Source organism: Larimichthys crocea, chromosome X (genome assembly GCF_000972845.2).
Source record: "Larimichthys crocea isolate SSNF chromosome X, L_crocea_2.0, whole genome shotgun sequence".
NCBI lineage: Eukaryota > Metazoa > Chordata > Actinopteri > Sciaenidae > Larimichthys > Larimichthys crocea.
Genome location: NC_040020.1, coordinates 12,409,342 through 12,433,185, shown reverse-complemented (window position 1 = coordinate 12,433,185; position 23,844 = coordinate 12,409,342). Strand labels below are relative to the sequence as shown.

The window sequence follows — 23,844 nt, the reverse complement described above, 5'->3', positions numbered from 1 at the left end:
AAGGTACTCAAAGTGCATTAGGAATCTGAAGGCCTAGATATGTTAACTTCTCTGACTACATTTAAAGGGGATATGTGGGGGGGGGGGGGGGGGGGGGGGGGTGGGGGGGGGGGGGGGGGGGGTGGTGGGGTGGGGTTGGGGTTTTTTTTGCTGGTTTTTTTGTTTGTTTTTGGTTGTTTTTGTGTAGTTTTTTGTTTTGACCAACCCACAAAACACTTGTTTTTTTTGTTGTGGTGTTTTGTTTTGTGTTTGGTTTTTTTGTGGTTTTTTTGTTGTGTTGTTTGGGTGTTGGGGTTTGGCGGGGTTTGTGTTGTGGTTTTGTTTTTTTTGGTTTTTTGTTTGTTTTTTTTGTTGTGTTTGTTTTTCTTTTTTGTTTTTGTTTTTGGTTGTTTTTTTTTTTGGTTTGTGTTTTTTTGTTTATTTTTGTGGTTTTGTTTTTGTTGTTTTTGTTGTTTTTTTGGTTGTTTTTTTGTTTTGTGTGTTTCTTTTTTTTTTTTTTTTTTTTTTTTTTTTTTTTTGTTTTTTTTTTTTTTTTTTTTTTTTTTTTTTTTTTTTTTTTTTTTTTTTTTTTTTTTTTTTTTTTTTTTTTTTTTTTTGCGTGGTTTTTGTTTACTCTAAAGGTGCCTTAGGAATCTAGGCCTAGTTTTAACTTCTCCTTTCATTTTTTTTTGTGTCTCATTTTCATCCCAGCTGTGTTAAGTGGCATACACAACACTTTTATTGAATGTATCTTATATCCAGAGCATAACACTATATTCAGTTAATGCTTCTAATAATGCAGGTATTGATGACCCAGGTTCCGTTAGGTAAATTAGGACATCGTCCGCATATAATGAGATCTTGTGAGTGGCCCCTCCTATTTGTTCCCTTTAATTGATGGGTGTGATCTTATTGCCACCCCAGTGGGTTCTATCGCTAGTGCAAATAGCAAAGGGTGAGCGAGAACACAACCTTGTCTTGTGGAGTGCGAGAGAGCAATTTTAGAAGAAAGTTGTTTTAGTTTGAATTATGCCATAGGGCTTTTATATAACATCTTAACCAGTTTACAGCAAAGTGGCTAAAATTCATCAATTCATTACTTCATAAGCTAGGGCCATTCTACACGGTCAAAGGCTTTCTCCGCGTCTAAAGATACAGCTACTGTCGGAGAATTATCTGTTTCAGATGGCATGTATGATGTTAAACAACCGGCCTGAACATTATCAATTGGGGAGCGGTTTCTGGATAAATCCAGTTTGATCCAAATGAATTAAATCGGGATGTGTTTTCCTAATCGTAGCGAGAGTATTTTAGAGAATATTTTATAATCTATAGTTAAAAGTGAGTCACGCCTGATGAACTACATAATTTCTGGTCTTTTCCTGGTTAGGTAGAACTGTTATTAGCACCAGTTCTAGAGATTCTGTAGTTTTCCAATTTCAATAGCATGATTATACATTAATCGTAAAGGATTGGGCGTTTGGGCAGGAAAAAGCCTTAAAAAAATCAGCAGGAAAACCGTCCAGACCAGGGGATTTACCTGACTTAATCTGGGAAATGGCTTTCTGATATTTCTTTCCCTGTAATAGGCTATCCCTTGCTTCCTCATTAAGCTTCTCGACGGCTGTATTTATCTAAAAATAATTTAGTTTTTTCGGGAAAACTACCTTGGGTTTTATAGAGTACTTCTATAAAATTGCCTTAAAATATTGTTTATTTCTTTCAGGTTACAGATGTAGCAACTTAAAAGTTCCCGTGTTTCCGTGACGGGGCCATGGACTGGTCTTCACTGGTCCTTGGTCGGTCCTCGCTGGTCCGTGACCGTAATGTAATCCCCCGCGATGACGTAGTCAGTGAGGCCCGACTGGAAACGCCCCTAAGCAGTCTTTGTGAAAACCAGCTGCAATGCCTCATTTGTCCACGGGAGGAGCAGTGATGTTCCGCTCTCACCTCTTAGACTGTCTAAAGACACATCTTAACAGATAGCTAAGCGGATCAGCTGATGGAAAAAAGAAAAGTTGCGATAAGATAACACTGAGCAGCGCTGCAGCGCTCGTATCTGCAACTCTATGTCACGCACAACAACAACATGCCAACATAAACTTGTTATTAAAATAAACCGCTCGTAACGTCCGTAACATAGCATAGATGTTGTTGATTTAAACAGTGACCATAGGGCTAATGGCGTAAAGTGTAAATGGAAAGAATTACGGGCGACTCAAGTATGAAATAAGTCAAGTATTTTTGGTTTTAATAAAGTTTGCAGTATAAGCCAGCTCAAGCCAGCTGCATTTTCCGCTCTGTGATTTGTGACACTGGGAGACCAAAAAGCCCATCAAGTGCAAACAATGAGAATGCTAATGAGGTGTTTGTATGGTTTACCTGGCCTAAAAACGTGCACTACAGTAAATACCTGCTCTATGTCGCGCCACAACAACAACAAGCCCTTCCCTCCAAATAAACTGTTAATTTCTGGGTTTTCCCTGTGTGTGTGTCTCCTTCAATGTTGGCTTCTTTGTGTTGGTGTGTTCCTGTGATATCAAACCGTATCAGTCTTCCAGGTCTTTGTTTTTGTTCCTCTCTTCATTGTTGTAGGTGTAGTTAAGGTATCAGTTGATTGTGTGTGTGTGTGTGTGTGTGTGTGTGTGTGTGTCCTATTTAATTTTAGTTCATTTTGAGTTTTTATTGAACTATTTTAATAACTGTCTCTTTTTATGTCATATGCATTAATACAATGACTCATTTAGGTGTTTTATCAATGATTGCTTCATATGATCTTCATACTCACACTTTAAGTCATTGGAAGATTTTTACTCAGACTTATACACTCCATTCATTCAACTCCTGAATTCGCACAGTCTTCCTAAACTAAGACTGGCAAAATACTTATTTGTATGCATGACAACATCATTTTGAAAATGAAAAAGACATCCGTTACGACCCAGCTCTTGTAGGGACAGGAAGTAACATAGAACCTTCTGTATTTGATAAAAAAAGTTATTTATTAGGAAATGCCAATATTTGTCAACTATTTAACATTTACAAAGTGAACAGAGAGGAAGTGACCCGAGCACTGACCATCAAAACCAGAGGTTATCACAACTAACACTGTGTCAATAACCAGTAATACTTTTTTCATAGACATTCCTTATTCAACTACAACATTAATGGAACAGCAACAGGTGTGTAACACAATGCACATCTGTGCGTGTGTGTGTGTGTGTGTGTGTGTGTGTGTGTGTGGATGTAAAGGTGTGAATGATGAATGAACAAACTATCCCCCACACACCCAAGCATCGCCAAGGGCCATGCGTGTGTGTGGGGGATAGATGTGTGTGTGGGTCATTAAAAGGAGAAAGAGGAAAGCACACAAAGCGAAATCCCAAAAAGATCAGATGTTGACACTTGAAAACGCTTGAATTAATGCTATCCTGTCTTTGCCCAGAAAGAAGCCTCTTTCTTGGGATCGCTTCAACGATTTCAGACGTTCATCCGTCTGATCTGTCTGGCAGAGTTTTCCTCAGGGTCAGCCATTGTACCTCTTCACCACCAGGTTTAAAGGGCCGCTCCTTCTGAAGAAGGAGGGTCGGACCGGGTGCCGTTCCAATCAGGATCCTCCAGGTCTCCAGGAATTGATGATGCAGGTAGCCACATCTCATGAGCTGCGACCAATCAGGGGAAAGAAACCGCACACCTAGCTCTGCGAGCAAGGTTATACATAGGAACATTGGTGGCAGGTGTTTTCAGTTTGTTGTCGTGGATGTGGTTCATGATGGGGCTGTCTAGCGGTTTGGTGTTGCTCCTAAGCTTGCAGATTTTTACAGAAAGCGCTTCAGGTAAGTCTTCAAATCTTCTCATCTTTGGTTAGACATTAGGTTACACATTTACTGTGTAACTGTGCCTTCCAATTTGTGGATCTTTTTCACTTTTTTGTGTCATGTTCTGACAAATTTGAAATAAAAGCCTCAAATTACAAGGTACCTTAACAAAATCCAAACTGTTGGCACCAGCAGTGATGTGCCAGAAAACACAGACACTTGTAAGATGCTTAATTTTCCTCAATGATTTCATATTCCTATCCCAGTGACTCATTCAGCTCCTGACTTGCACATCATTTGTTTGAAAACCACTTAGTCTGGACTAAAATTTTAAATAAAGTTCTGTGAGTCTGAACATTACTTTGGCACTCAACATACCTGTGTAATAATAAACACCATGAAACACTTTGGCACTCGACATACCTGTGTAATAATAAACACCATGAAACAGGTGAAAAGGGATTGTTCAGGTTCAGGGAGAGTCCTGGCATGGAAGTTGAGCAAAGCACTGCTGTAGACAGGGTCATCAAAACACTACACTATAGTGAGCATATTTAACTAAATAAAGAACTGAATAAATCACTAATCATATCATTAATCGTGCTGTCTGCGGAGGGCACGCAGCATTGCCAGGGACAGCTCTCACCCAGGTCACAGTCTGTTTACCCTCCTCCCCTCTGGGAGGTGCTACATGTCTCTGCTCTAGAACCAGCAGGCTTAGGAACAGTTTCGTCCCGTCAGCTGTCAGCCTGCTTAACTCTGTATAAATGTGATCCCCATCTACCCGTGATTGACTGAACTTCCCCACCACAACCCCCCAGATACTGTTTATATTGTCTACTGTAGATACTGCATTGTGTGTATACATAATGTATTCTATGCCACCATCTATGCTGTACATTCACATCTATACTGTATATTCACACCCAGCTGTTTATTATATATGTTCTATATTCTGTATATATTGTCGACCAATTTGATACTTGTATTTACACACGCACTTCACAATCATTAATAATTCTGTTGATACAGAACATCGTACATAGTTTAATTAACACCTGAAATTACTTTTTTAAGAGAATTTGCTGCTGCTGCCAAGATGTATAAAAATGTGTATATTAATTTGACTCTGTCCATGCTGTTTTACTGTATATACCCTATAACATATTCATATTCATATTCATTCATATTTCATTCATATTTATATCAACATTGTTATTTATATATCCTGGTTATATGTACATACTGTGCACTAGTTTGCACTTCTGGGTAGATGATAAACTGCATGTTGTTATTGTTATTGTACTGAATATAATATCTTAATTCAATGTAAGAAATAGCTATCACACACTGATGTAATTCTATGGTATCACTCTCTCGCAACAACATCCAGCAAACGCTCCTTGTACTTTCCATAGAGACACGTGTCACCAGTTGATTCATGTCATGATGATGCCACCTGCCTGAAGTCACGAGAAAGAGGCGATTCTTTCATCAACCCCGAGCTCTTTTGTGTCCGTAAAGTTGGCTTTGTAGGTGATGGTCTCACCTGTATTAACACTAAAGTCTGCAGTGACTTTTCTTGGTGTAGCCAAGGTTATCACTGTTCACCAGAAAGGGGCTGTGTCGACACTGACAAATGCTCCCTCTCAGCTCTGTTCCCAATCTGTCCAGTTCAATTGTGGACGCATTGTTTGTCCTTTCGGCATGGATTGCATCGGTAATAATGGGAGTCTTTGTGCTGACCCTGTGAGCACTACACTGTACTGAATGATGACTGGCATTCAGTTAATAATACATTGCAGGTAATCCTACACTGTGACCAAAAAATGAACTGGCAAGTTTGGTATCGCCTGTTTCTGGGACAAAACAGTGCTCATATTCCAGAATGGTGTGTGGGTGTAAACAGGTGAGGAACTTAAGCTCCTCTGTGGATAACAGAACCTCGTCCAACACAATTTGGTGAAATTGTAGAGCGCACTGTCTGCAATTTAGCTCACACATCATACATGTCAAGCTCTGTTATAGAAACATATATGTCTACAAACTTGCCAAGCCATCTGAATGCAATCTTGCATACTGTGCAGGTATTGTTCCATTTGAAATGTTCTCGTCTAACCCATGCATTTAAGTGTTTTAGATTTGTAAATTAACCATTAAATTCTGAAAATTAAAGTCTCATGGGGTTTACCACCATTATCTCACTGTTTTTCAGTAACAGATGTAAACCCAACAAACCCACCAGTTCCATCAACCACACCTGGTACAACACCACCACAGCCCTCTACTACCAATCAGGTTGATATCACCATCACAACAACAGCAGGCAATAGCACAGGAGTTGAGGGGAAGATCTGTCTGGCTAATGGAGGATATAGTTTCTGCTCTGGTAGAGTAGAGATCTTCCATGGACAGTGGGGGACAGTGTGTAATGATTCCTGGCTCTGGTGGTATGTAGACAGATGGGCTGTGGCAGGGCCATTTCAACACAGTATTTTGGTCAAAGGCACAGGGCCCATCTGGTTGGATGAAGTCACGTGTCAGTGATGACCATTTACCGATTCATGAATTTCACAGTGGGGAGTGTGACAGCAGTCTTAAGTGATGAACCTGTGGCACTGTGGTAAATGACATCTGGGTTAGTGGCAGCAGCATGAGCATAGAACATGTCTCCTCTATAATCGATAGATGCATATATTATGATATTATGATTACTGTGTGATGGATTTTCTGTTTTACAGGGAGAAACAACATCATAAAATGCCAAATATTAAAAGACCACAAACCTAATAGCATAAATATGTCTTTTTCTCCTTTCGGCTTTTCCCTTCAGGGATCGTCACAGCAAATCAGTTGACTCCATCTAACCCTGTCTTCTGCATCCTCTTCTCTCACACCAACTACCTTCATGTCCTCTTTCACTGCATCCATTTTCAGCATCCTTCTACCAATATATTCACTATCTCTCCTCTGGACATGTCCCAACCATCTCAGTCTGGCCTCTCTGACTTTATCTTCAAAACCCCTAACATGTGCTGTCCCTCTGATGTACTCATTCCTGATCCTATCCATCTTGGTCACTCCCAAAGAGAACCTCAGCATCTTCATCTCTGCTACCTCCAGCTCTGCCTCCTGTCTGTTCCTCAGTGGCACAGTCTCTAGACCAAACAACATCGCTGGTCTCACCACAGTTTTGTACACCTTTCCTTTCATTTTAGCTGAAACTCTTCTATCACACATCACACCTGACACTTTTCTCCACCCGTTCCAACCTGCCTGCACACGCTTATTCACCTCTTTTCCACACTCTCCATTGCTCTGGACTGTTGTCCCTAAATACTTCAAATCCTCCACCTTCTTTATCTCTTCTCCCTGTAACCTTACTCTTCCACTTGGGTCCCTCTCATTCACACACATGTACTCCGTCTTGCTGCGGCTAACCTTCATTCCTCTCCTTTCCAGGGCAAACCTCCACCTCTCTAGCTTCTCCTCCACCTGTTCCCTGCTCTCACTACAGATCACAATGTCATCTGCAAACATCATAGTCCATGGAGATTCCTGTCTAACCTCGTCTGTCAGCCTGTCCATCACCATAGCGAACAAGAAGGGGCTCAGAGCTGATCCCTGATGCAGTCCCACCTCCACCTTGAACTCCTCTGTCACACCTACAGCACACCTCACCACTGTCTTACAGCCCTCATACATGTCCTGCACCGCTCTAACATACTTCTCTGTCACTCCAGACTTCCTCATACAATACCACAGTTCCTCTCTGGGCACCCTGTCATAAGCTTTCTCCAGATCTACAAAGACACAGTGCAGCGCCCTCTGACCTCCTGTGTACTTCTCTATCAACATCCTCAAAGCAAATACTGCATCTGTAGTACTCTTTGTAATAGCTTTTCTTGTTGATCTGTGTCAAAAAACAAACAAACAAAAAAAACATTAAATCTTTGATTTAATAAAACTGCAGAAATCATACACAACTGTTGTTTTAATTAATTTATTAATTGTTTATTATTTTCTATACAAACCTACAACATTAAATGAACAACATACTCAAAATATCAACTTGAAAGGTAAGTAAAAAAAATAGTTTTACTACACCTAATGTTGATAAAGTCATTTTGGTCTAGAAGTCCAAAAGTACAGCCACAAGCAGGTGTCACACTTACAAAAGGATAAAGTGTTTCGGCACACTGGGTGAACTCAATTTGAATTCTTTATTTGTCATCCTGACCCCATAATCAATCAACTGTGCAGTTTTAGTAATCATTTACCAGGATATGCCCCACTTGGAACAATTAGGCCAGTGAAAATATATGCTCTATGTGGATTGACAGTGATTGAAACCATTCACCTGATTGTAAATCAGTGTAGCAACACAATTGTTTAAATCTAAATTTTATGGTACAAAAGTTGTTGTTGTTTTAAACTTGAGTTGTACATACTGTACATCCAGCAATGAGAAGATTATTTTACATGCACTTTCTCCTTCATCAAGGTTGTCAGTCATTGTTAACAGCACAGTGTGAATCAATAATCATTGACTGAAAATACATCTGTATTTTTGTTTAACTCAATGGCACTGCACTCTTGCACCAAACCAAGTGTCAGTAGTGTTGACACATCAATACCATCAACTCATAGATTAAGAAAATGACAACACAACAGGAAATACACTGCTAAATTAACAGGGACCACCAGAATCAATGACTGGGCTACAAGAGTCTTCTAGTTACCAGGAATCAAGAACCTGACTGATAAATTGCAACAACTATCTGATATATTGTACTCTCATAACATTTTGTACAGACATTTATGGTCCCTAGATAATGAATCCTAATGCATTTGGTTATCTCCTAATTTCGACTCCTGTGCCAAACCACCTACACAGCACATTCGTGCAGTCCTGATGAAGCAGATAAGCTGAAAGTGATAAACTCCTGATAAATAATAACTACAGAACACTAGAACAAAAGGTCAACCAGTAGTCAGTGGATGGAAAAAGATTTTAAAAAACGACATTCCTATCAGACACCAGAGACCATCTTCAAACGGAAACAGTAGATCTTCAATGACGGAACACTTACTTATACATACTTAGAGTGAAAATGTAAAAAAAAAAAAACTGAAGAAGTTATGTAAAAAACATTTATGACAGATCAAAATACCCGCCAAGTCCAACGTTAATCTGTCACCTGACTTATTTACTTTCAAAACACACTGTTACACACACGTACTTACCAGCATAGTGTGTGAGAAAATCTAATTACCTTGTAATGGAACAAAGCACTGAGTCAACCATTTACCTTGAATTATAAACACTCAAGAGGAAGTAAGTTTCGAAATATGATAGCACAGTCGATATAAAATACAGAAAGATAAGAGGTGACATATTCACCTGTTTAAATGCTGCTAAAACTAAGGCACGCTGACAATCATTCACACAGTAATCTGTTCCACATGATGTTGTTGTTGTTGCTGCTGTTGTTGTTGTTGTTGATGTAATTTCTTGCACTTTGTAAATTTTGCACTTGGTGAAATCTTTGCACTGACTGGATGGCACTTTTAATTTCGTTGTACAGGTGACAATGACAATAAAGATATTCTATTCTATTCTATATTAATATCATAAAAGCACAATAAATCAAATCAGGAAAATAAGAAAGGTCATTCACTCTAGTGTCCAGATACTTTCCATGCTTGTTTCTGGAGTGCAAGTGAGCTGCTCCTAAGCTTGTATTATTCATAGAATCAAGTACATGGTGTACATAATTGTCATAATTGCTTAAATAAGATGGCCAGGGTTAGTTTAATTCACACATAATGACGAATGCTGAGAATCACCAGATGTCACCACATTTATTTATCACTGCATGTCTGTACTCAAAAACCAAAACAATCTTAATTCATGGTCCTCCTAAAATTTACAGAATTGGATATTAGTGGCATTTGTTAAGTCAAACTGAGTAAGACTTGAAATAAAAACTAAGATGTGATTAAAAGCTCTGAAAAAAAGTAAGTAAGTGGACCTTGAGTTAAGATTATTTTGTCAAACTGCTTTTCCCAAGGTCAGGAAAAACGCTTTCTACGAAGACCAAAACTATAGTCCATTGTGGGGGGCATTCATAGTTAATGCTTCATGACGATACACATAAACACTCAAAATGCTTTCTGATGCGTATATCAACAGTCATAAAGTATTATAGATGTGATTTATAATTAATTATAACTCCATGTGTCATATGTCATGCTCTTGACTAGTTATAAACTAGAGGTTGACTGATAATTATACTGCGTGAGCCCCATGGTGAGGACATCAATGTCATGACTGACTGCATCACAGAGTACATCGACTTCTGTGTCGACAGCATTGTACCCACCAGGACACCACCTCCCTAGACCTGCTCCATGTGTCATATGTCATGCTGGTATGTGTATATTGTAGGTTGCTCCATCTGTATTGTTTGTGGTATGTTGGTATGTGTTTATGGTGCTGTAACCTTCCCTAAGACAAATTTCTCCCTGGTGGAGACAAATAAAGAAACCTGAACCTGATATAAATGCTCTTGACTAGTTGAAAATGTAAAATGTAAAAAAAAACTTAAGAAGTTATGTAAAAAACATTCCTGACAGATCAAAATACCCATAAAGTCTAACGTTGCCTGATTTATTTACTTTCAGAACAGACTGTTACACACACGTATTTACTGGCACAGTGTGTGCAAAAGACTGAAATAATTAATTAATTATAACTTCATGACTATAAATTCATAACTTCATGTGTTATATGGATGCTCTTGACTAGTTATAAACTAGAGATTGACTGATAATGAAACACATATGACTACACACCTACACATACACCTCAATAATCAACTAGTAAGGACCTAGTAAGGATAGGCGATGCAAGTTTTCAATGTATGCGCTGAGCAAAGTGAATGACATATTAATGCATCTATAATAAAACATGCTTCGTCATTGTTGGTGCTAAGTAAAGTTTAACATAGATTTTCATGCTTTTAAAAGAATCTGTGCTGCATGATAAATGGTTATTATGTAAGAAACCAAAGTGCAGAGAATCAAAAGTAAAACTTGATTTGATCTCACTTAAGAATCAAACCTAAACATAAAAACCTAAATGATCAAAATATGTACGACAAGCTTTGTTTTCACTTTATGATGAAAACAACAAGTTGTGATGTTGAGACAATCAAATACTGTATGCAGCCACTGTTACACCCATTACAACTCCCCTTCACACGCACACACACCAGGGGTGATTAAAATTATGGTACCATAAAATATATTGACTGAGGTCTTTGTTTGTGTGCCAGTTCTGTTTAAATTTGATCCATTTATCTGATTTTGATTTTGATTACCGTAATTAAGAAATGATTAATAAGTAACACACATACAATATAATGACTCATTTATGTGTTTCATTAATGATTGCTTCATAAGGTAATTTCAACACAGAAACAGGTCTATAAATACTCACACGTTTACTTTATTCACCAACTCCTGAATTCCCACACACTCTCTTTAAGGTAAGGCCTGCAAAATAATGAATTGTGTGCATGGCAACATCATTTGAAAATGTGATGTGACATCTTTTTTGCTTTTCAGCAAGTTTGTTATCGTGGATGTGGTTCATAATGGGGTTGCCTAGGGCTTTGGTTTTGCTCCTAAGTTTGCAGATTTTTACAGGATGCACTTCAGGTGAGCCATCTGACACCTAGTCAGACATTATGACACATATCTACTGTGCACTTCATATTTTGTGGATCCTTATACAACACATTTCAATTAAAAACCTCAAATGAAATGGTGCCTTGAATTAAAAAAGGCTTAACTACTTGCACCAACAATTATATGACAGATAACACCATAATAAATATGACTTGTTGATTCCTTAGTGATTAGCTCAAATTTCTCCATAAGCAGGTTTAATTTTATTGGCACTAGCAATGTCACATATTCATATCCCAGTATTATTACTATTATTCTTACATTGTTTCATGTCTTGCACATTATTTGCACTTACTTTCCTACAATATCATTATAACATTATATGACTAAGATTTGTTTGTCTAGTCTAGTCTAGGAAGTCCTACACTAAACAAAATTTTAAACAAAGTTCTGTGAGTCTGCGGACAGACTGATCCCAGGCGGCGCCCAGGGCGCATATGTGGCTGGGATTACCTACAGTAAACAGTTGGTCAGTGTGCTCGCAGCTTTGAGAAGAAGACAGAAGACCCAGCAAGGAAGCCACACACACACACAAAACAAAACAAAACAATATCAGTTTAAGTAAGGAATATATGTGTAAATTATATTTACACATATATTCTCCCCACTTTAACTTGTCAGACAGCCCTTTCTCTTAGTACTACACCGTCTCAATCATAGAACAACAGTACACGAAATACCTAACCCTTATTTGACAGTAAGGTAAAGTGGTGAGAATTTGATCACTAAAGCGTGCACTTACACTGATGTTGAGCCTTGTTTATGCTGCTAAAAAAAAAATTTTTCTGATGAGCTTGTTCTGTGTCAGGACTTCTGACTGCTTCACCAAACTGGGAGCGTGCTGATTGCCATCTAATGTAGAAAATACACAGACTATTTGTAAGAATCACATACAACTCCACTTTAAAAAAACAGAACTATCCCTTTAAGAGGCCACTTATACCTTCACATTCAAATGTGATTTTAGACAATGTAAATATATATTAAATAGTGGAAATATGACTGAAAGGCAGATATCTAAATTCAATGTAAGAATGGAAATCAGACACTTTTGATGTAATTCTCTGGTATCTCTCTGTGAGTTTTCTGTGAAATTGTCCTCACAGTATAACTAAACATAGATTATCCTTGTAAAAGTGTAGTTCATTGATGTCAAATTCATGTAATAGCTATATTTTTTATTTGGAAAAGCTACTAAAAATTAGTAACAACATGCATCAAACTCTCTTCGTACTTTCCATAGAGACAAGTGTCACCAGCTGTGATTTGTGTCATGATGATGCCACCTGCCTGGAGTCACGAGCAAGAGGCGATTCTTTCACCAGCCCTGAGCTCTTTTGTGTCTGTAAAGTTGGCTTTGTAGGTGACGGTCTCACCTGCCATAATACAAAACTTTGCGGTGACTCTTCTTGCTGTAGCCAAGGTTATCACTGGTCACAGGAAAGGGGCTGTGTCGACACTGACGAGTGCTCCCTCCCAGACTCACCCTGCACGCCACCTCAGGTTTGCCAAAACACTCCAGGCTCCTTCAAATGCCTGGAACCTTCCCCTAGTGCCAGATCAGGCCTCTCATCTGTCCAGTTCAACTGTGGACATGTTGTTTGTCCTTTCGGCATGGATTGCATCGGTTATAATTGGAGTCTTTGTGCTGACCCCTGTGAGGACTACACTATACTGAATGATGACTGGCGTTCAGTTAATAATACATCGCAGGAAATCCTACACTGTGACCGAAATATTAATTGGCAAGGCTGGTATCGCCTGTTTCTGGGGCAAAACAGTGCTCATATTCCAGAATGGTGTGTGGATGAAAAAAGGTGTGGAACCCATGCTCCTCTGTGGATAACAGAACCTCATCCAACACAGTTTGGGGAAATTGTAGAACGCACTGTCTGCAATTCTTGGGCAGGCAGTTGCTGCTTCTTTGACTCACACATCATCCATGTCAAGCTCTGTTATGGAAACTTCTATGTCTACAAACTTGCCAAGCCAGTTGGACGCCATTATGCATACTGTGCAGGTATTGTTCCATTTGAAACATCTTTACACTGTGACAAAAAATAAAATGTTCTTATCTAACCCATGCATTTAAGTGTTTTAGATTAGTAAATCAACCATTGTTCTCTTGTTCTACAAGAGACAATTTCTGGAAATTATAGACTAATTGGCTTACCACCACTATCTCACTGTTTTTTAACAGATGTGAATCCAACAAACCCTCCAGTTTCTTCAACCACACCTGGTACAACAACACCACCACAGCCCTCTACTACCAATCAGGTTGATATCACCATCACAACAACAGCAGTAAGCAACAGCACAGGAGTTGAGGGGCAGATCCGTCTGGCTAATGCAAGAAACAGTTCCTGCTCTGGTAGAGTAGAGATCTTCCTCCATGGACAGTGGGGGACAGTGTGTGATGATTCCTGGAGCCTGTTAAATGCTCAGGTGGTATGTAGACAGCTGGGATGTGACAGGGTTCTGTCAGCACCATCGGGTGCTCATTTTGGACAAGGCATAGGGCCCATCTGGTTGGATGATGTCATGTGCGCAGGAAGCGAATCAAAGCTCACAGAGTGCAGCCACCGAGGGATTGGATCTCACGACTGTGGTCACTCAGAGGATGCTGGTGTTGTCTGTGAAGGTAAATAGAAATGTATATAGCTAAAGGCAATGAAATCCCTCTGTGTTAATGTTGTATGTAGTTTGTTAAAGTCATCATCATCTTAATGAAGTTGTTTGAATTCCATGTTTTATCTCATATCAACAAAATTGTGTTGCATGTTTTAGCTGGTTCACCAGTGAGGTTGGTCAACTCTGACAACCGTTGCTCTGGCAGAGTGGAGGTCTACCATGATGGACAGTGGGGGACAGTGTGTGATGATAACTGGGACCTAAATGATGCTCAGGTGGTGTGTAGACAGCTGGACTGTGGCATTGCTCGTGCAGCACCGCTGAATGCAGCTTATGGAGCCGGCAGTGGACCCATCTGGTTGGACGATGTCAATTGTTATGGCAGTGAATCATCGATAACAGACTGCAGACATCGAGGACTTGGGGTCCACAACTGTCGCCACATTGAAGATGCCAGTGTTGTTTGTGAAAGTAGGTTTAAAAAAGTTGTAACATGATATATTAAAATTACATACTGTATGGTTTTATGGAGGTTCTCCCTTCTCTCACTTATATTTTGTGACCTTATCTCTTTTTCTTTAGTCCAGCACCCTCCACTTCAGGCTCCTCAGCTCATTTGTGGTCGTGATAAACTCCAAATAGGGCTGGATTTGGCTGGTGTGGCTTCCTCTGGTTTTGACCCATTTTCTGGCAACCTGGCAGCAAGAAACTGCTCGCAGTTCAGAGTGCGTGGTGATGTAGTGTGGTACGAAGTGGAGGCCAGAGAAGGTGTCTGTGGAAACACACTGACGGTAAAGACTTCACTTCTTGTTTTGTTGCTTTTTTTTACACATTGAATCTTGCTCACCTGATTTCAGCTCACTTAGGACAACAATGCTCCAATGTATCATTATCTGATCTGTTGTCCTATTTAAGTTTTTATGCAGGTTTAAACACAGACAGGGTTAGGTTGGGTAAAAGACGCAGTACCCTTCGGTTGATGGGTACTCCGGGGGCATAGGCTCACGGAGCTCCTGGGAGAGTGGTCATTATTAAAAAAATATTTGGTCAGTTTGAAGTTGTTTTAAAAAAAAAAGTTATAAAAGATTCCCCCCTACTCTACAAGGCTGATAAAATCCCATTGTTGTTGTTTATGCCACTGGACAGGTAAGGCTGCAGGAATTTATATCTTTATCAATATGCTCCAGTCTCCCAGGGTCTCTAAATAAAATCATCGAAACCTTTGGGATCAGAATGCACACTATAAATACAATATATGTGTACATATAGATGTACCCAATTTTATATTTAGATAACTAAGATAAATAAATAGGAAAGAGCTTAGGTCACCTGGACACTTGTTCATGATCATGTTCTAGCAGCCCTGACAACTTTCTGAATCTCCTTCAATGTTGGCTCCTTTATGTTGGTGTGTTCTGGTGATATCAAACCGTATTACTATAGTCTTCCAGGTCTTTGTTTTTGTTTCTTTCTACATTTTTGTAGGTGTGGTTAAGGTATCAGTTGATGCCCTTTTTGAAGCATGCCAGATGGCCATTTTGCTTGGCATCGATGTCCATCTATTAATTATTATTATAATTAAGATGGGATAATTGGTCCCCAAAATAGGACGGGAAGGAGGCCAGGGACTTAGTATTCATGATCTTGCACTGTCTTAACCCTGAAGGACAGTTTCTCTTTGATGATTAAATTATCCTCTGCCTTTCAGACCAACAGCACACATGCCATTTACTCCAACAGTTTATTTATCTACCCCGGAAACGTGTCCTTCGGCCTTCCTGCTCGTCTTCCCTTCTCCTGTGCTTATCCTCTGGATACAGACGCAAGCCTAAACGTGGCTATCAGTCCATTCCTGTCGTAAGTACATGTGTATAAGTAATACAGAATTAGAGTTGTGTAATGTAAATGTATACATAAATATAAAAGTTTGGAATGTAAAGGCACACTTTCATGTAAAACTAACAAGATTTACTTTAGAGTTACAAAGAAAAATGTTAAATCTTTAGTATGGGCATCAACATCTATATATGAACAACATATTTAATTAGAGATAGTTATTGTCATTTTAGTTAAATTTGTATGTAATTAAAGAAATACTGTATAAATAATATAGTAATCTTTCTGTACAAAAAGATAAATAACAATAATATCAATGACATAATAGTTAAAATAATATTTTGCATGTTAATTTACAGATAAAAGATAAATAAGGATAGATAAAAACGCAGTTATGCTTATGCCCTCTAGATGTCAGTGAAGATAATACACTGACTAACCACTTCATTAGGTACACTTGTACAATCCAATGTGATCCAGTACAATAACTCATTGTTGCCATAAATTCTACTATTGCAAACTTATAATAATTGTTGAGTTTTTTGTGGACAATGTCAGAGAGGTATTAATCAAACTATTATGTTTATTATTGAGGTCTTACTGGCTGCTGCTGTTGTGCATTGAGTGCATAAAATTAAATATTATGGCCCTCTCGTGTATGTAAACGAGATAGCCAAAATATTAGAAACACCTTTCAATATAATGCAGTCCAGTTTAACACTACTGCAAACTATAACCTCAATAGTAAACACAATAGTTAGAGTAATACCTCTCTAAAAACTGAAACATTATACGTTTCATAATAGTAGAATTTATGGCAGATAGTGAAGATTATACTCTACAGCTATATAGTAAAAAAACAAACATTTTTATGTTGCTCCCTATTCTTTGAATATGAGTGGACATACTGTTTTAGAATATTTTTTCTTAACCAAGAAAACATCTTGATGCACCCAGAAATGTCCAGTACTTTCTAGAATAATGAAAGAATATAACAAATAAAAAGATAAAGAAAGAAAATACTTACCTATCTTAACAAAAAGAATATTTTCTTCACAGGCTGGCAGATGGCATTTCAGGCTTGGGCTCCAAAGCCGAAGCCTCCATGTTTCTGTTCCGCAGCTCCAACTACAATGACACGTATCCATCAGGCCAGATCAACTTGCCAGTGGGTTCACCATTGTACGTGGGCGTGTCTGTGGAGGAGATGCATTCATCCTTTGTCGTCGTTCTCGAGGACTGCTATGCCACTAACTCATTAAACCCTGATGACCCTGTGCGATACTATCTCATCCAGAACAAGTAAGTGTCTAACTTGGGTATTTGGTTTGTGGAGTATAATGGAAATGGAGAAAAGTTTATTGTATATTGATGTGCAATGCCCCTATGACCCCCTCCATCATCTCTGCCAGGTGTCCCACTGACCGCAGACAGGTGTCAGTGACTGAGAGCGGCTCGTCCCTCCATGCTCGCTTCACTGCCCTGCTCTTCCTGCTCCAGGATGAATACCAAGACACTTTCCTTCATTGCAGCCTCAGCTTGTGTAACCAAAGGAGCTCCTCTTGTGTTCCAGTAAGTCACACCTTTCACTTCATCTATCAAATCAAATTCAAATCAAATTTTATTTGTATAGCCCAAAGTCACAAAGTACATTTGCCTCGAAGGCCTTTACAATCTGTACAGGGAGTGATACCCTCTGTCCTTAGACATGAGATGAAGTCCCCTGGCAGTCTAATCCTATGGCAGCATAACTAAGGGATGACCAGAGCCAGCCCTAACTATAAGCTTTATCAAAAAGGAAAGTCTTAAGTCTACTCTTAAAAGTGTTGACCGTGTCTGCCTCCCGAACCCAGAATGGTAGTTTGTTCCACAGAAGAGGAGCCTGATAGCTGAAAGCTCTGGCTCCCAATCTACTTTTGGAAACTATAGGAACCACAAGGAACCCAGCATCCTGAGAGCGCAGTGTTCTAGAGGGGTAGTAAGGTACTATGAGCTCTTTTAGATAAGATGGTGCCTGACCATGAAGAGCTTTATAAGTAAGGAGAAGAATTTTAAATTCTATTCTAGATTTAATAGGTAGCCAATGCAACGAAGCCAAAATGGGAGAGATGTGATCTCTGATCTTGGTTCCTGTCAGAACACGTGCAGCATTGTAAATGTATGATCAGTGCTGCTTTAACACTGGATTTTGATGGTGTCTCATTTTTTTCCTGCTCTCTCCCACTACTTAGCCTTGCGTGAGTAGGAGGTCCCGCTCTGTTTCCACCTCTGAGCCTCTGAAGCCCCTCACCATTGGACCAATTATCTGTGAGTATGCATTAAAAAGAGGTCTCAGCATATGATTTCTCAACAAAATGGACTTTATGGAATTAATAACCATGTTTATTTTTCCTCTGTTTCATCTTAAGGGGTCAAGTAACCTGAGTGAGCTGATAACAACCAGTAATAAAACACAAATCACATAAATCACATGAATCACATTTCATATTGTGATTTTGTTAGATTTTTTTTTTAATTAGAGACATACTGTACGATCTAAAAATGATGTTATATTGTATAATTATATTGTGTCATTCTATTACCTTTGCATTTTTTTTGTTGCTACACAAAAATCAAAAATATATATGGCTAAATAATAAAGGCATGGTACCAATAGTTCAATAGTTTTTCTCTTTTGTGTCTATTTCCAATACTACCGTGATAAGAACATATATACTTTATATGACTTTCTATACTTTGTGTGTGTGTGTGTGTGTGTGTGTGTGTGTGTGTGTGTGTGTTTGTCTTATTTAATAACTATTTTAATAACTTTTTTTATGCCATATGCCAGCAGTTCCCAAACTTTTTTAGCCACGCACCCCCTTCTATGTTCCAACCGGGTTGACACACCCCAATCCAAAAAAAAAAAAAAAAAACTAAATGCAACAAGCTTTTTGATAGCCATGTTAAAGGCGGCATGCTTAATTGTGCTTAAATGACCAGACAACACAAACAATAAAATAATCACGATCACAACAATGCGCTCTGGCATTTAAATTAATCTGAAACACTGTAACACAGTTTCAATATAATGCAACAAAGTTATGCGCAAGCTTCCACTTTTAAGAGCAAAGAGGATGGATGACAGAGGCACAAAGCAGATAAGGCGGGGAAAATCTGAGAGCCACCTGGCTGCAGACCTCCACTGTCAGGCCCCTACCTCCACTTTTTGAGACATTTTGATAGGGTCATTTTCACCTGCCCTTTAAATTTGAGAGAGACCAGTGAGAGCGCATATATACGAAAAAAAGAAGAAGAGTGAACTTATTCCCCGAGTAGCGGTGAGTTTCAGATTTTTATTATCCACAGAAAGTGAATGCATGATTTCTTGTGTTTATCATCAATATAGGTGCCCTTGTATTAGTCGTTATAGGTCATTAATTACTGAATGTTACATGTCGGTTTGGGTTGTCGTTTTGAAGCTAGGTTAGATGACTTCAAAGTTTACTTTCACAAATGGTGGTTACATCAACCCCTAAGGATTCTTAACTTTTTAGTGCATAATGTAAAGTAACTCTTTGTTTGTATGTAACGTTATGAAAAATGTTGTAAACTCTCCATGCATTAGTTGGGCATAGTCACAAAGTTATTATTATTAAAGTGATATTACCTGTTTAAGTGCACAAGAAACATGAAAAGAGCCCATATTGATAATTGAATGACTAATATTTATCTTTAATGCAAATGTCTTTTAGAAACCTAAATCCTGGCAACTGGAGAGAGAGAACTGGACTACAAATTCAGGTAAGAGTATAAAGTATGTATAATGCATGTATTTATTAATAGTTAAAAACTTTAATACTGTAAAATAATAATTACATAACTGACTTCTTTCTGATATCTAGGATTTTCCATGACAACCATACAGGATTGACTGTGGCATCTTCATGTTGATGGTAGTAGACATAATTTGTTATATATTAATTATTTGTAATTCTGTAATTCTTTACACCACACTGGATGCTCCCTATGACTTTTCTGTTGTAAGCTGAATCATGCAATCAAAATAAGCTCAAATTTACGACAAAACACTTATTATGACATAGTGTGAGTTTCTTTTTGTTGCTGTTAATTTTCCAGCTGGACATGCCACTTTTGCGACAGTGGTGGTGTATCATCCCTATGGAAAATTTTGACCTTGGAAGGTGAGACTGCAAATATTGTTATTTGACCTGAAGTTGTTACAAGAATTTTTTCATTTATTTCTATTGTTTGAGCCATGAAAAGCTGTTTGCCCACTAAACAGATGCATCTAAAGCCCTTCTGCGAGGTGAGGTGCCACCAGTATTTAGGATGACATAGAGGAAGGTGGATGACATTACTGAGGTCAGATTTTTTATTTTGTTTGAGTTCTGTCTGAGTTTCATTTGTTTCAGGTATATAGGTAAATGTCTAGATAATGTCTAGATAATGCATGACTGGATTTAAAAATTAACATTTGTTAAACTCTCTAATATGTCTAGGTAGGCCTATTAGAGGAGGGCAATGATGGAATCTTTTCTTTTTTTTTCTTTTTTGGAGCTTGTGTTTTAAATATTACAACTGATAATTTTGCTTATCTATATATTTTCAGGAAGAAGAGCAGCAGGCAGAGGTCTCACCTGCCATCAGACCTGCCGATGTCGACACACCAGTGGAAGGCGTAAGCTTTTTCACAGTATCTATTGGTCAGATACTGTTGGTCTGGCAGCTATGGTATAGACATCTTTCTATCTGTCTTTTCCATAGGACTCGGTTGAAGATCGCATTCTTCATAATTGCAAACATTCAGCAGAGTAGGTTGAGGCCAACAAACCACTGTTCTAAGCTAAAGTGGACCTGCCTGACGTTCTGAGCATGGGGGAGGAGGAACAGAGAGAGGCTGCTAGGAACTAGATGACAATAAAAGAGAAGTGATCCTGGAGCCATTCAAGTTTACTTTTCACAACCCTGACGATATGTGGATTTTTTGTGATGAAATAAAGCAACAAAAAAAAAGTATCTGGCATATTGTGAATGTCACACTGAGTGACTTTGAGAGTAAAGGACATTTGATCATGTTGTGACTCATGGTGTGTGTGTGTATGTGTGTGTGTGTGTTTTCTCATTGATCACTTAATAATTTGACTTGGATTATACTGTAGATTTCAAGAGTTAGGGTAGTATTTAGTGGTCCTTAGGTGTTCTAGCAGCACAAGAATATAATTAGCATAGACATAGAACCAAACATGAAATTTATGGTGGTTAAGAATAAAAACACAGAATAATACAACAGAAAAACTAATTGAAACAAATACATAGAAAAAGAGCAGTGCAATAAAGTCAGAATTAAATGATAATGAAAAGGCAGTGAAGTACTCTGTATAGTACACAATAAAATGTATAGGCCTGTGACATCTTATGAGATGTTGGCTTATGATTATGAGTAATAGCTTAAGAGAAAATGTGTGCACTGACCAAACAAAAGTTTACTATAAAAACAATATATACAATAGACTGGGAATTGAAAGATTTTATGTCATTGTTTACTAATTAATTCATGTGTGAGTGTAGTGGAAAAATTCTTTGTAACCTTTAGTCTACATTTAGATTTTTGTGTTTAGCTTTGAATGAACTGTGTCCTACTTAGGAGACTGCCTCCTAATGGTTTGATATGTTTGTGTCCTGGCATTTCTCTCTGTACCTGAGATGTTGGTACCAGCCACAGGGTAGAAGGGGGAGTAAAGCAGATATTTACGAGGGTAACCCCCCGATGCACTTAGGGTCTCTCCTTTGATGACCTCAGAGGAGAGGGAGGGGGAGAAATGTCTACAAAAGTAGCAGTTGAATGTATTAGCAGCAGAGAGATCTTTGCGACTGTTGTACTCGTACTGTTGTCTCTCCTTGGCCAAGAATAAAGTTCTCATTTAATACTGATCGTGTTCTCAGTCTTTATCGAATTTACGCAACATGAGGACAAAGATTCAACCAGTGGAGGTCTGCAGTAATATTCTGAAATGTATGCCATTCACTGCAGTAAGAGAGAGAGAGAGAGAGAGAGAGAGAGAGAGAGAGAGAGAGGGAGAAACAGGGAGGGGAGTGTGTGAGTATTTCCAGTATATTTGTAGCAATAATATCAATACCATTTGGCCAAATACTTACCCATATTAATGCGACGGGTGGGGCTGCACTTGGCACAGGTGCGCATGTATGCGTAGAAGAGGTTCTCTTCTTCTACGCGCAGTGCGCAGTAATATTATTGCTTCATTTTAAGATTTAAGGTTTAAGTGCATTTTGAATAGCCTGCATTTATTTATTAATTTAAATTACAGTTTTAGATTTTATTTTTTACAACGGAAATGGTTATTTACACGTCTTTATTGTGTGGGGAAAAACACTAATTGTGTTTTTCATCATTTTTCATCTCGCGCACCCCCTAGCAGCAGCTCACGCACCCCAGGGGTGCGCGCACCACACTTTGGGAATCCCTGCCACATGCATTAATACAGTGACTCATTTAGGTGTTTTATCAATGATTGCTTTATATGGTCTTCATACTCACACTTTAAGTCATTGGAAGATTTTTGCTCAAACTTATTCACCAACTCCTGAATTTACATGCAGTCTCCCTAAGCTAAAATTGGCAAAATAATTATTTGTATGCATGACAGCATCATTTTGAAAATGTGATTTTAAGACATCTGTTATGACCCAGCTCTTGTAGGGACAGGAAGTAACATAAAATCTAACCCTACAACAGACTTAAAGGTAGGTTGACTTAGGAAATGCCAATATTTGTCAACTATTTAACATTTACAAAGTGAATAGAGAGGAAGTGAACCCAAGCACTGACCATCAAAATCAGAGGTTATCACAACTAACACTGTGTCAATAACCAGTAATACTTTTTTCATAGACATTCCTTATACAACTACAAAATTAATGGAACAGCAACAGGTGTGTAACACAATACACGTCCGTGTGTGTGTGTGTGTGTGTGTGTGTGTGTGTGTGTGTGTTGGGTGTTCCTGTGTGATATCCAAACCGTATCAGTCTCTCATGTCTTTGTTTTGTTCCTCTCTCCATTGTTGTAGATGTAGTTATGGTATCAGTTGATTGTGTGTGTGTGTGTGTGTGTGTGTGTGTGTGTGTGTGTGTGTGTGTGTGTGTGTGTGTGTGTGTGTGTCCTATTTAATTTTAGTTCATTTTGAGTTTGAACTATTTCTTTGTATGTCATATGCATTAATACAATGACTCATTTAGGTGTTTTATCAATGATTGCTTCATATGATCTTCATACTCACACTCTAAGTCATAGAAATATTTTTACTAAAACTTATACACTCCATTCATTCAACTCCTGAATTCGCACACAGTTTTCCTGAACTAAGACTGGCAAAATAGTTATTTGTATGCATGACAGCATCATTTTGAAAATGAAAAAGACATCCGTTACGACCCAGCTCGTGTAGGAACAGGAAGTAACATAGAACCTGCTGTATTTAATAAAAACAAAGTTATTTATTAGGAAATGCCAATATTTGTCAACTATTTAACAATTACAAAGTGAACAGAGAGGAAGTGAACCCGAACACTGACCATCAAAACCAGAGGTTATCACAACTAACACTGTGTCAATAACCAGGGATGTAAAGGTGTGAATGACTGGGGGAGCTAGTAAGGGGCACAAGTTGGTGGTGTGTCCACCAAAGACATGTACTGAAGATGGCAGCCAAGGTCACAAGACCTAACAAAGGGGTAAAAATTGAGGTGTTTCACACACCTACAAGATGGCGTGAAATGAACTATCCCCCACATGCACGCA

The 23,844-nt window shown here is 38.5% G+C and overlaps 1 protein-coding gene across 1 annotated transcript; it reads left to right on the top strand.

Annotated features, from left to right (window-relative positions):
- Window positions 1-12,818: 12,818 nt before the first annotated feature.
- LOC104930267 (pancreatic secretory granule membrane major glycoprotein GP2) lies at window positions 12,819-18,667 on the top strand. Its single transcript, XM_027283794.1, has 9 exons — window positions 12,819-13,572; window positions 13,753-14,196; window positions 14,343-14,657; window positions 14,769-14,977; window positions 15,895-16,043; window positions 17,082-17,324; window positions 17,435-17,594; window positions 18,254-18,329; window positions 18,431-18,667. The coding sequence occupies exons 1-9, from the start codon at window positions 13,167-13,169 to the stop codon at window positions 18,439-18,441; spliced, it is 2,013 nt and encodes a 670-aa protein (XP_027139595.1). The 5' UTR covers window positions 12,819-13,166; the 3' UTR covers window positions 18,442-18,667.
- The last annotated feature ends 5,177 nt before the right edge of the window (window positions 18,668-23,844 follow it).